Source organism: Ammodytes marinus (assembly GCF_949987685.1).
Source record: "Ammodytes marinus genome assembly, chromosome: 15".
Lineage (NCBI taxonomy): Eukaryota > Metazoa > Chordata > Actinopteri > Uranoscopiformes > Ammodytidae > Ammodytes > Ammodytes marinus.
In genome coordinates this window covers 16,885,382-16,898,104 of record NC_137219.1, presented here as the reverse complement: position 1 = coordinate 16,898,104, position 12,723 = coordinate 16,885,382, and the positions used below count along the sequence as shown (strand labels likewise).

The window sequence follows — 12,723 nt, the reverse complement described above, 5'->3', positions numbered from 1 at the left end:
CACCATGTCCGCTACAATCATGATGTGAATGGGTAGAAGTTGTGTAGGGTATTTCGAGGTGGCATCAAAGTACAGTGATTGTAAACGTAGGCAGGCTGCTAGCCAACTTACCACTTTATGTAGGCTACTCATAAAATAGATTGTTTTACAGGGAGAGGCGAGCTTCAACCTACATCTTATAATATAATGAATAGATAGGCGTATATAAATATATAGACAAATGCCATTGCCTGGGCAAATAAAAGTTGAGGTGAAGGGCGCATGCGTTGGGATAAGTGATTTTTTTTTTTTGCATAGTGGGGGAACTTAAGTTTTAACCATCTGGTGATTAATCATCTTCATAGACGATCTTCTCCTTTATTGACTGTTTATCCTGTGATTCGCGTTGGCTCGGTCGAGCAGGGCGATAGAAAGGAAATAATGCGGTCAGTTTAAAATAAAGACAGCAAAAAAGTATTGCTTCAAACTACTAGTTGAAACAGCTGCTTCAGGGAAGAGACTTGGTTTGAGATTAAAATAAAGTTGATGTAAGCTATTGTTGTCGAAAGGTGTGTGACACAAGCAATCAGGAAAATGCCATTAAAATAGGCTATCATGCCCCAAGTTAAAGTCCACCTGAAGTACGCAGTCTTTCAAAATTTTGCTCCCAGTTACAGTCAAACAAAACCTCTGGTGATGATGATGTGTGGCTATGGAATGTTAATCCAACGGAAATGCATTTTACATAGCCTACAGACAACACCCGCTAGATGGCGCCATAGTTCCAATTTATCGGTTTGGTATTCAGGAAACCTCACATTTTCATCACAAGATTAATTCAGGATGTTAAGGGTAGCCACAAAGTCACAGTGTCTCCCTGTGTTCACATTATTGCAACCAGTAGGCTATCATTCATTCATCCCTTTCAACACACACTAATATTTGGCTGTTAGTGGTGGACCTTGGAAGGAATTGAATTTATTTTTCATAAGCAAAAGTAGCAATACAACAGTGTAGAAATACTTTTACTTGAGCAGAAAAATAGTTGAGTGAAAAGGTATTTAAATCACAAAAAATTATAAGCACTCTTTATGCAGGATTTCAGCATTAAGCATATTACTAGAGATTATAATTGTTCATGCCTCAATGTGTGAATTTAACTCTGGTAAAAATGGGCTTATTTATTACTATTTGTACACATTGTTGTTGAATTTCACAAAGGGAACAATAAAGTATTATATTTATGCATTATGAATTAATGTGATCAAAGTTTTAGTTCAGAGTCGATAGCTGCAGCAATCTGAACCACGTGAAGACTTTATCTTTGCTTAGTGTTATGAAGGGGGCTTGCAGTAAACAGGTTGAACCTGATTCTTAGGGCCCTGTCACACTAAAACGTCCCCTCATAAGAACAAAATAAACCCTGCTCTTCCAGCAAGCCCCAGAAGCTAACAACAGAAATGTACACTGAAGAACATTTTGACATGACCCCACACTGATCGAGTTTTGTGATCCAGATAGCGGTTCATGTTTTATCTTGTCTTGCTTTCACTATCTCCTACAGGTTTTTTTTTTTTTGGTGAGTGTTTTGTCATGGTTGTATGCTCTTTTGCAGCAGAGCAGCGTAGTCAGTAACAAGACTGTAAGCTCAAGATAAAAAAGAAAAGAAAAAGGTTAATAGTTTACAGTCTCAGTTAAGTGCCTTAAACTGAGACTTTCATCTAGAAAACAATGGCAAAACCGCCATAAGATCTTCAACACTGAAAATAGCAAATATACATTGCATCCGCTGGATTTTGAGTGGCAGTTGCGTTAACACATCTGGTTTGTCTCAAAGCTTCAAAATCCTTATATGCATCCGTCTTTTCCAACTTCTCACTAATCATTTAAAAATATTCTAAAAGAAAAATCCATACTGGACAGTGACTTCCACCTGGATTCCCTTCTTCTTCAAAAGCCTTATATTTCCTAAATGCATGGGTCAGTGCCAGCCTCCACTGCCTCAACATACATATTTGTGTGTGTGTGTGTGTGTGTGTGTGTGTGTGTGTGTGTGTGTGTGTGTGTGTGTGTGTGTGTGTGTGTGTGTGTGTGTGTGTGTGTGTGTGTGTGTGTGTGTGTGTGTGTGTGTGTGTGTGTGTGTGTGTGTGTGAGTGACATGCTCCCCACACAACACCCACACTACATCACCCTGGGGAGGCCTTTGTGGCAGAGGCTCTTTTGCTCTGTGTTTCTGGGCAGTGCTGTGCAGCTGGAGTCAGGTGATGCGATGGCTTGTCAGGTGAGCGCCACACTGGGGCCAAAGCCTGGGTCTCGCAGTGTGGCGCTGTGTATTACTGCAGCTGGCCAAAAAAAAAAGACAGACTGCGAAGCCCTGGCTGTCAACATCTGCTCCAGAGACCCGTACCATCTGCCCATTGGCCCCCGCGGGGAGCGTCTCTACCATCTCAGAGCCAGCTGCAGAGCCCCAGACGTGGACCCGAGCAGTTCCTGCAATGGCACAGAACACAGCCAAGAGACAGACAAGAGCCACTAAGCAATGGGACATTTGGTCTCAAACACTAAGCCATGTTTTTATCTGTAGGTTGCGATCGCAGTGAGGTTTAGATAAACCAACGTTCTGCTCCAAATGCTAATCTTTTACCGTTTAGGGGCAGAGAGTGAAGGTGCAGCCTACAGATGTGGCTGCTTTGCAACTTAAAAGGCTCTCAAAGGACATATAGCCATATGTAATCCGAATGAATGTGGACTTTCTTTTCATTGCCCTCCCTGTAAATACAGTGGGAATGTCTACACAGAAATCAATATTTCGCAAAGGTTTATTTATCGTTTGATTATGAGTTGAATGATTTCTTGAAGTCTGGGCTTTTCAAAAGGGCAGCGCTGTGAGATTTCACAATAAAAGATGGACTCCACACAGCTCCTTGTTAAGACCTTTTATTTCATCAAGTTGAAAGAAACAAGTAAAAACAGTGTACAAAGTTTATATTATTTGTTTACTAAAGCTGGTGTCCACAGTCTCAGGAATATTGGGAGGGCATGGTACAAAACAAAAAAAAAATTCAAATAAAAAAACAAAAAGTATAAAATGAATTTCCCTATTTTCAGAAGGTGACAGCAGAAAGGGTGAGCGTGCATAGGAATAAGTAAGAATCAGGTTCAACAAAAAACTGAACAAAGGTTCGCCAAACGATTGAAGTGAAAACAATATCATAAAAACCATTACATTCAATAACGTATGATGCACTTTTTGAAAAATTGTTATCTGTCATCTGGAAAAAAAATACTGAAGCGCTTTTATTTTGGAGATGTCTTAGTACGCTTTGAAATACAGTGTCCGTTCCCACTGGTCTCAGTTGAGCCGCAGCAGACTGTGAGAAGGGGAGTAATCATTCAAACAAGCAATCCTTGTTTCCTTTGTATCCACATCCACAACATTTGAATTTTACAATACAAAATACGCTAATTTAGCCTTTACCCATCCATAAAGTACAAGTCCAAATACAATCATTTTGGGGGGCAGCAAAGTGCATATCATTGGCACAGTCAAACTAGTTTTAGTCAATGCTGGTCTCATATAAATAACTCAGAAGCTCAAGAAGGGACAGAAGTGCCCTGAAAAAAGAAAAAGTAGAAAATCAAAGATGACTGTGTGTTCTTCCCCTGAAGCCCAGTCCGTTTGCAAAAGTATTCCTAAAGAAGTAGATTATGTTAAAAAGTGACCTCATTGAGGCTGCAGTGAATGCACCAGGCGGAAAAAACACCCAATACTGTACTGTACATGGAGGAAAAACCCAGAGGAGAGAGAGATAGAGAGAGAGATAGAAGAGATTGTGATGGGTCAGCACAGACTGACCCTGATCAGAGGTAAAAACCAATTGGTGTCTGCAGCAGCACAGCATCCAGATAAGAAGGCATCAGGAACTATAAGCAATTACTTCAGGGGGTGGGTATTTATTATCCTGAACAGGAATCTGGGGGTATCTATGATGTGCAAACAGTACAGAGGAATCCACTACCGGGCAGCTTTTACCTTAATGGTTAATCACTGCATTCTCTGCCAGGTCTGTCATTCCTCACATCAGATTTCATTGCACAATTTGATTCATGATGACAAATGCATGATAAAACAACAGACACTCTGGTGTCAGTTTTGCATCAGGATAGCAGAAAAGTGATTAAAAACCTCTCCAGAAGTTGGTTTTCTTCAGTCTTAGGAGGGATCAGCCATGTGTTACAACACGTTAAATATGCAGAAAGATTGACTTTTTATTTTATACGATACATTCACTTTTGAAGCCAAACAATTTCTTGGAAGTCTGAATGGTAATTTGAAATGTTCAGAAGACGTACAGAGAAAAATACGCATTTTCTTTATGACCCACTCAACAAACACACACACTCTCTCTCTCTGCTCTTGTGATGTTTTTTGGTCCACGGCATGCCTATTTCTATTTGAAATGGTCGATTCATATTCAGTTGGATATATTTTCAATACAAAAATGGCCCTTTTCATGATTTCACATCAGCGGCCCTTATTTGTGCGTAACATGACCACATCTTCCCCATTCATTATGCTGTACGGATGCCTGCTCAGAATACAACATAACAAGCAGGAAATGCATGGTAATAGTGTTAACTCTCTCTCTCTCTCTCCGTGGTCAAGTCTTCAAAGGCCTCACAGAACAAACCACAGTTATCTTTGTTTCGTCTTGCATTTTTCCTCCTTTCCTGGAAAACACAACTCTTTTGAGAGTGCAGTCGGTTTGGGGTGAGGGGAGAGATGGTGGGACCAGAGGAATGCATGAGAGTCCTTTTAGGCCGTCCCACTGGCGGAGTAGGAGAACTGGGGGAAGTGGGGTCTCCGCTCGCTGTCGAATGACTCCATACTGTCATCTGAGGATAAGAGGGCAAAGAGCTGCTTAGGTCTTGTGGAGCTTAGGGATGGAGCAATAAAGACAAAATATAACACAAGACAATACACAGGTGCATCTCAACGATTAGAATATCAATGAAAGGTTAATATTTTTCTTCTGTAGTTCAAAAGTGAAACTGTCATATATTCTAGATTCCTAACACATCAAAGTGAAATGAATCAAGAATAAACATACAATTCAACTACAGTATACAAGCTATTTCTAGAAGTACATGTTAATCTAATTATTTCTATGGCCGGGAGATATAGTGGTGCACTGTGATGTTAACCTTTGTTTTTTTTAAGTGGCATGTTGACATTTCCAACACTGCACCTGCTTCGCCACTATATCCACACTGATTATCATGATTTCTAAACCTCCTTTCTGTATATTTAAAAAAAAGCCAACCTTTCACCCGATAATATCAAACTATTAATTAAAAAACATAATTGTACTGGATTTTGTCCATATAACCCAGTCCCAGTAATCAGATATACTGCCAAATCTATTTTCTTATACTGTGTGTCATCTCTGCATTTACACACTGGCTGTCGTTAACACATACATAGGGCAACTCTGTGACGGCATTGGCTCTGAAAGAGAAAAGAGACTCCTCTCAAGGGAGCTTTGTACGCCTGCCCGATGATTGCATTACAGTAATGAGCTCACCAACTAACTCAAGTCTCACACCAAGAACGCCATAAACTTTTGTTTGGAAGATGACCTCTCAGACTAAATTATCCTTTTTAGTTTCAAAGTTTGTCTAAAGACAGTGACTGCGTTATACCACATAAGGTGTTCCAGGTAGACCGTCTGTGTCTGTGTCTGTGTGTGTGTGTGTGTGTGTGTGTGTGTGTGTGTGTGTGTGTGTGTGTGTGTGTGTGTGTGTGTGTGTGTGTGTGTGTGTGTGTGTGTGTGTGTGTGTGTGTGTGTGTGTGTGTGTGTGTGGTTTGGTGCTACCTTGTCCGGGTGGCGTGATAGTGATGGTCTGTGCTGTGAACTCCTCGTCGAAATATCGCGTGTCCGTCTCCGAGGTTACTTGGGGCTTGAACGGCGGGACCAGCTGTTGGCAGGGGGAAAGAACAGACACAAACACATCAGCGCCCTCATTCAGTTTGATAACAGGTGTCCTCCTGATAACAGTCTTTGAGTGATGTAACTATATTGATCGCTGTGAAGAAACAACGTTTCATTGGAGAGTGTCCTCCTTTCTATGAGGACAATCGCAAGAAAAATGAGGTTGAAACAAAGCAAACGTGAATGTTTTTCAGAAAGTCACCTTCTTCTCATAGACATCTTGCCATTCAATTCCTGCGAAGAACTTGTGCTGCATGATCTCCTTGGCGTCATCGGACCCTCCACCTAACCTGGAAGAACGGGGCACAAAAAAAAGGACATGATAGGATGTGTTACGGCAGACATATATGATGAAATATGCAAAGGGGTAGCTGCTGATTTTTTATTGTCAACTTTCTTAATGTTATTTTCATAATTGCTGTTCATTTTAAAATCATAAATAAAAGACTAGAAACTCAAGTCAGAAATAATAACACATGAGATTGACACATTGTACAGGATGCAGTATAGGCTCCTCACCTCTGCATAGGGTCTTTCTTGAGCAGGCCAGAGAGCAGTGAGCGCCCCTCGGGGCCGAGTGTCCGAGGGAAGCGGATGTCTTCCATGAGGATGAGCTCAAACAGCTTCTCGTGGTCCTGGTTGTAGAAGGGCAGCCTGCCGCACATCATCTCGTACATCACCACCCCCAGGCCCCACCAGTCCACAGCACGGCCATAGTCGTTGTCTTCCAGCACCTTGGGGGATGCGGAAGAGGCATTATAGTTTATTTATATTTCGTGCTCTTGTAAAATAGTAAAGAAATATGTCTACAAACTTTTTGTTTTTTGTTGCAAAGGCTGCGAAGACAGCCACTCTTTAGGGCCGCACATACAACCCCTAAAAAGGAACTGGGTTCTCCCCCCCATCACTCCACCCCCACCAAAATCACCTGCCCCCCCCCCCCCTGGTCTGGGCTTGTGAGGCAGCCCCAGCCTGAGCCAACATTGACTCACATCTCACATTAGGAGCAAGGATAGAGTTTCCCCTGGAGCCCTGCATATTTAATCACCACAGGGCCTTCCACACATACACAAACACACAAACAGATCAACAAGCAGCAGAGGTGTGGGTCGCTTCAATAAGCAAATGTGGGGCAACAAACACAGGCTGGTCCCACAAACCCACCGCTCCATGAACTCAACCAGAGTCACAGAGAGGGAAATATTTAGTCCTATTATTTCCATAGGATGACAACTCTTTTTACTGCTACAGTTCTTAATGAGACCAACTCTTCTCAGTGTTGGGCTTACTGAACAGTGCAACCTGTTGCATGACTAATGTGCTGCTGAGCAGAGTTGTTCCAAGGTCTCTGGGGACATGTACTGGATTCTACCTCGCCAGGCGGATGTTGAAGGTGAAATCAAGACAATGAGAACAGTCTGTTCCCTTAAAACCTCAAGCAGCACGATGCTGCTCCAGGCAATTCAAGACCTAAGAATAGAATCTTAGGTAAAAAGACATGGGCGGATTAATAGAATTAGATATGGATACAACAGCGCACAAGCCGAAGAGAGAGAGAGAGAGAGAGGGTCCTGGAAAACAGATGGACTGATGTGTCCGTAAAAGGAACAAAACTACTGTGTGTGTGTGTGTGTGTGTGTGCGCGCATGTGTCTGTGGGCACTGGGCCTGGCGCTGCGGTGAGTGGTGAGCACGGAGCAGGAGGACTGGGAGGGCAGGGGGAGTAACGTGAAGCCGGCGTAGGGCTAGGATTACTGGGCCGTCTCTATTTCCAGCGCTGCTGTCGTGTGATTCACACCGTGCGACAGCTGGGCCCGCAGCTGCCCCATATATGTAGAAGAGCGCTACAGCTGTGAAGCTGCCAGGAGCGCAGGAGCCAAGCTCATCCCTCATATACGTAACCAGGACTGCTTGCTTGCTTGCGCCTGCTTGAGGCCCCAGCTCCAAACTAATACTGTTACAATGGCTCAAAGGGGAGCAGCTCAACTAGGGGAGGAGAGATCAAATAAAGGCAACACTTGCTGCTGTTCTGGAACTCTACTTTGTATATACAGAACTTTTCTTTTGCTCCAAAGGTTCTCAGCTGACAGCTGTTGATCTTCCAAACTTGTGACGCCTGATCTGTTTTCATCATTGCCAAAAAAAAAAATTCTGCTTCTTACAATATAATAAAAGTGTAAGTGAATGTGTCCCATTCCTTAGTACGGAGACAAAATGGTCAGGCCTTCCGCAGATTGGGCCTCTCCTCCCTCTCTTCCACTCCCCCTACTCTGGGTGGAATATTCCCAGACGTTACAGCATTCCTGTGCAGCACACACAACAAGGTCATTGTTTACTGCAGAACAACCTGTAACACTGCCTGGCCCGCGCTCTCCATAGAGACGCTCGCCAGCGACCCCGTTGCCACGGTAACGCCCCCTGATGTCTCCTTGCTCTCCGCTGGCGAAGGCTGGAGCTGTCACAGACTGTGCTACTCTGTGGAGGGGCAGAGCAGGACAGAGTTTAGGATGGACAGGTGTGGTGGACTCTAAGGAATGTCTGAAAAAGCTTTATAGAAGTAGTAGTAGATTAATGTGTGTCAAGGTGTGAGTTAGAGGAAGTAAATATTCTAGCCAAGCCCAGCCCTAAATAGTTAGAGACAGGTCTGGTCTGATTGAAAATAACAAGTATATATTCCCATGAGGCAATGTGCGATGGCGTGCTCATGACAGCTCTGGCTCTATATGCAGGGTCAGGCGAGGCATCCAGGGCAGCATTGGGGCTGTGGGCTCCCCTACTGCCACACAACAGCTGTAGCCAATGTGCTCTTTTCTTTTCCAGTGGCGGAAGCTCACGTTTCCTGAGGCACTGCCAGCCTATCACCCATCCTCCCTCCCCCACCCCCCCGAAAAATTCCAAATGGAAGCTAAAAACAACGATACGGCAACTGTGTCAACATGGACACCCTTCTCCCGGAAAACATTTTTACGGCAACAGGCGAGGGGGGCAAGCGCAAACACTCATATACTGACTCACACTAACACACAGACGCGCACGAAGCGCCCTACACTCACAATGCAATATAGGGTTACACTGCCCACTCCAACACTTGTCATACCTGCACGCAACAGGGAGTAGCCACACCCCTCCCCATACAGCACATATGAGATCAGACTGCCCTGCCCTGGGCACACGGCACACTCATTAACTCACAGACTTCAGCTGGAGATTAGAAAGGCATTTTTGGGACAGCTGCCCTTTCTTCCACATGCTTCTCATCCACTGATGTCCAACAACACACGCTGCATTTTTTTGTTTTTTGGAATCTGCTCGTCACGCACGTTAGGAAAACATGTTATTCTTTATCTAATTCAAGAAAAATGACCTCACGTTGTTTTTTGGTTTAGAAGCAATAAGCCAGCCAAGAAAGGTCTGAGCTCTCCAAATATCTATCTGAAACATATATCAAATGAAGTGAAGAAACAGAATGAATGATGATGCTTGCTTGCAGGGCCCAACGTGTCTGGATCTGGATTATTTATGTAATTTTTAGGGCAGAATTTTCCCCCAAAATCAATATTATTATTCCCTTCCGTGACATATACCTGAAGTGCTCCTACTATTTCTTTCTTGTGTCGCCCATTGGTTTGATGAGCATGAAAACGATATGCATCATATGATATGGCCTTCACAGTCAACACAACACACATTTTGGAAGCGCATTTTGGACAGCGCTTAAGTGTTTAATCCTTCATGGGGTTTCAGAAACTATGAAGCAGTTCTGGCAGTTATTGAGAGACTATGTTTCTTTTTCCTTTAATAAATGTCTCTATAAAGCGTCATGACAGTAAATCACTGTAGTGGTTACCTCAGGGGCTAGGTACTCTGGCGTTCCGCAGAAGGTTTTCATGGTGGCTCCATCTTTGATCCCTTCCTTACACAAGCCAAAATCTGTGATCTTTATGTGTCCGTCTTTGTCCAGCATGAGGTTTTCCAGCTGAGGGGAAACAGAAAGAAGACGGGTGTTAGCATCATTGTGAAGTCACTCAGTTAAAAAGGCAAAGAATTCTGGGAGGTGACAGGGGGGGGGGGGGGGGAATACACGCATCATTATTGGTCAGCAAATTGGTAAAGCACAGCTGAATATAAATGTTCCCCAGCAATTACATGTACGGCTAAATTAACCTTAAGGGCCTTAAGGTTGTGCATCATGCAGTGTCATGACCCTAGGTTGCACGACCTTTTAATATCAGTGTGTCCTTCTTCCTACTCTATTTCACTCTCTCTCTCTCTCTCTCTCCGTTAAAGTCACCTGGCAGCTGTAGCTCACACGTGGCCAGCAGCAGCAGCAGCGCCCGGCCCAGAGTCAGCACATCCTCCAATCCTGCTACCCTGGCAATTTTAGGAGAACCCTAGCAGGCTGGGAGGCTGCCTCATAAACCCAAGGGAGAGAGGGAGAGAACACTTTGCTGACCCGACTGCTTTTATCAGCTGGAAGTAGCAAGGCAAGGCTTACAGATGCCCACCCACTCCAAAACTGATAACCCCCAGATAGAAAATAAATAAAAATGTCCTATCAGTCTGCAGCATCCATCTCGGATCCCAATCTTTAGAGATAAGTTAAGTCTTTGAGAACACATGTATAGAAAAAAGGAGCAGTTGAAACTTGCCTTTAGATAATGATGGACACTTTCTCTTTTATTAAACAAACAGTGCAGAAAGTGCCAGCATATACAAATGATGCCAAACACACACACAGAGAGGACAAACATCCTCCCTACTGAGAGCACTGTATTTATGTTTTCTGTATTGGGAGGCAGTGACGATCTGTTCAAAAGAGGACTGGTGGTTATTTCTGTCTATAGCTGCAGTAAGCGAATGGGCAGAGAGCCTCCCTCCAGCTGCAGTGAGGTCTGGAGTGCAGACTGGGGAGGGGGAGAGATCAATAAGCCCTGGCCACTGCCAATGCACTGGATGGAGAGACAAACCCTATTTATATCCTGCCAGGGGAAGAAATTAAAGGAAAAGGGGGGGGGTGGGGAAGGAGAAAGAAAAAGACAAGAAGAGAGAGAGGCCTGGACGAAAGAAAGCGAGGAGAGTGTGTCTCTCAACCCACCTTGAGATCTCTGTAGACAACGTTTCTTTCAGCGTGCAGGTAGTCCAGCGCCGACACGATCTCCGCTCCGTAGAACCGTGCCCTCTCCTCGGAGAAAACGCGATCTCTTTGCAGATGGAAGAAAAGCTGAGAGAGAGAGAGAGAGAGAGAGAGGGAAAACGGAGGGAGAGATTGACAGTGAGAAGACAGAGGAAGGATGGAGAGAGAGAGGGAGAGAGAATTGGTTGGTCCAGGAAAAAACAGGAAGAGTAACACTGTTTGAGCTCAGGAGTATTCACATTGACAAGAGAACCTACAGCTGCAGATTTAGAGATTGGTTAAAATAGTTTACCTCGCCGCCATTTGCGTACTCCATCACAAAGCACAAGCGGTCATGTGTCTGGAAGGAGTATTTCAGTCCCTGCAGACAGAGAACGAGAAAGCACAAAGCAGAACTTAGTGATGTTTCCAGCTAATTCAAGGGGAAGCTGGCCTTTTAAACGGCTGATTGTAACACAATCAGCCGTTTAAAAAAATAAAAATAAAAATGTCTACTGAGAAAGATAATTTTAAAAACTAAGGTAAACAGTATCCAGTGTGTTGGGACTGTTTTTTAACCACCGTTGTGTGGCAAACACTGACCCCATTCATGGCACTTGGACTTACGTTTTGGAGGAACTTTCCAATACAACCCACCAGAGGAAGGGTTAACTGATAATAAAAGAACGTGCCGTTACTATAAAAGATCTGGCTTGACTGTGGCCTTTGTAAGAGCAGCTCTTCAAAATGGTTCCTGGTAAAACTTTCCCCTTTTTTTCCTGAATGGATGCTGCTGGTTTGGACTGAAGAGGCTCCAGAGGAGTAAAATAATGATTGGTTTAGAGATATACGGGGGGGAGCTCCTTACCGTCAAGAACGGATGCTTTGAATTCTGGAGGACTCTGTTCTCTGTGAGTGTGTGTGCCACTTCATCCTGCGAAAAAAAAAAGCCATAAAAGAGTGTTTGTGCAACTCTCACAATGGCTAACCATTTAGGTATCAGTCATTGCTTAACCGCCTTCCCCCCAGTGTTACTTGCTCATTGGCATCCACTCACTTTTGCTACGATCACCTCCTTCTTCAGGATCTTCATGGCGTAGTAGCGTCCCGTGGCCTTCTCCTTTACCAGGATAACTTTGCCGAAAGTGCCTTTTCCCAGGAGTTTGAGGTATTCAAAGTCGTGCATAGTCTGGAGAGCCAGAGAGAGAGAGACAGAGAGAAAGTGGCATCTGGTTACAAACAGAAGCATTAACAAACTCACGCTCTGACTAGTAGCCAGCACACACTATCCCCACTGACAACAACACAGAAGCATTTAAGGCACTATTTCACCCACCCTGCACTTTCCACTGCTCTAATGGTTTTGGCCCTATATGTGGTTGTGTCTCAGTTAACCTCTGACCCCAGTGCCGAAGAAAATGTCGAAAATGGTTGTGTGGGGGACATCCAATACCGGTTCGCCTGGGACCTTTATGCCATGACACATGGGGGGGTGGTGAAACCTGGTGGACATGCTATCTAGTGCTAAGCCACCAACGACTGATGTCTGGAAAGTGGAGAGTGAAGGGTGTGCGGGTGGAGGAAAGAGTAATGGTCAACTTGGAGAGACCAGGATATTGGATGGAATAAAACGTTTTTT

The 12,723-nt window shown here is 44.1% G+C and overlaps 1 protein-coding gene across 1 annotated transcript in view; it reads right to left on the bottom strand.

Annotated features, from left to right (window-relative positions):
* Nucleotides 1–4,506: 4,506 nt before the first annotated feature.
* The window catches only part of akt1 (v-akt murine thymoma viral oncogene homolog 1), a gene marked incomplete at its 5' end in the record, with an annotated part of 15,674 nt that continues 7,457 nt past the window's right edge, over nt 4,507–12,723 (bottom strand). Inside the window, 9 exons of the mRNA XM_080042706.1 lie at nt 4,507–4,875; nt 5,856–5,958; nt 6,175–6,262; nt 6,492–6,706; nt 9,819–9,947; nt 11,067–11,192; nt 11,398–11,466; nt 11,953–12,018; nt 12,142–12,273. Coding sequence (XP_079898832.1) covers nt 4,796–4,875; nt 5,856–5,958; nt 6,175–6,262; nt 6,492–6,706; nt 9,819–9,947; nt 11,067–11,192; nt 11,398–11,466; nt 11,953–12,018; nt 12,142–12,273 — 1,008 coding nt within the window. The 3' untranslated portion in view covers nt 4,507–4,795. The remainder of the gene's footprint in view (nt 4,876–5,855; nt 5,959–6,174; nt 6,263–6,491; nt 6,707–9,818; nt 9,948–11,066; nt 11,193–11,397; nt 11,467–11,952; nt 12,019–12,141; nt 12,274–12,723) is intronic.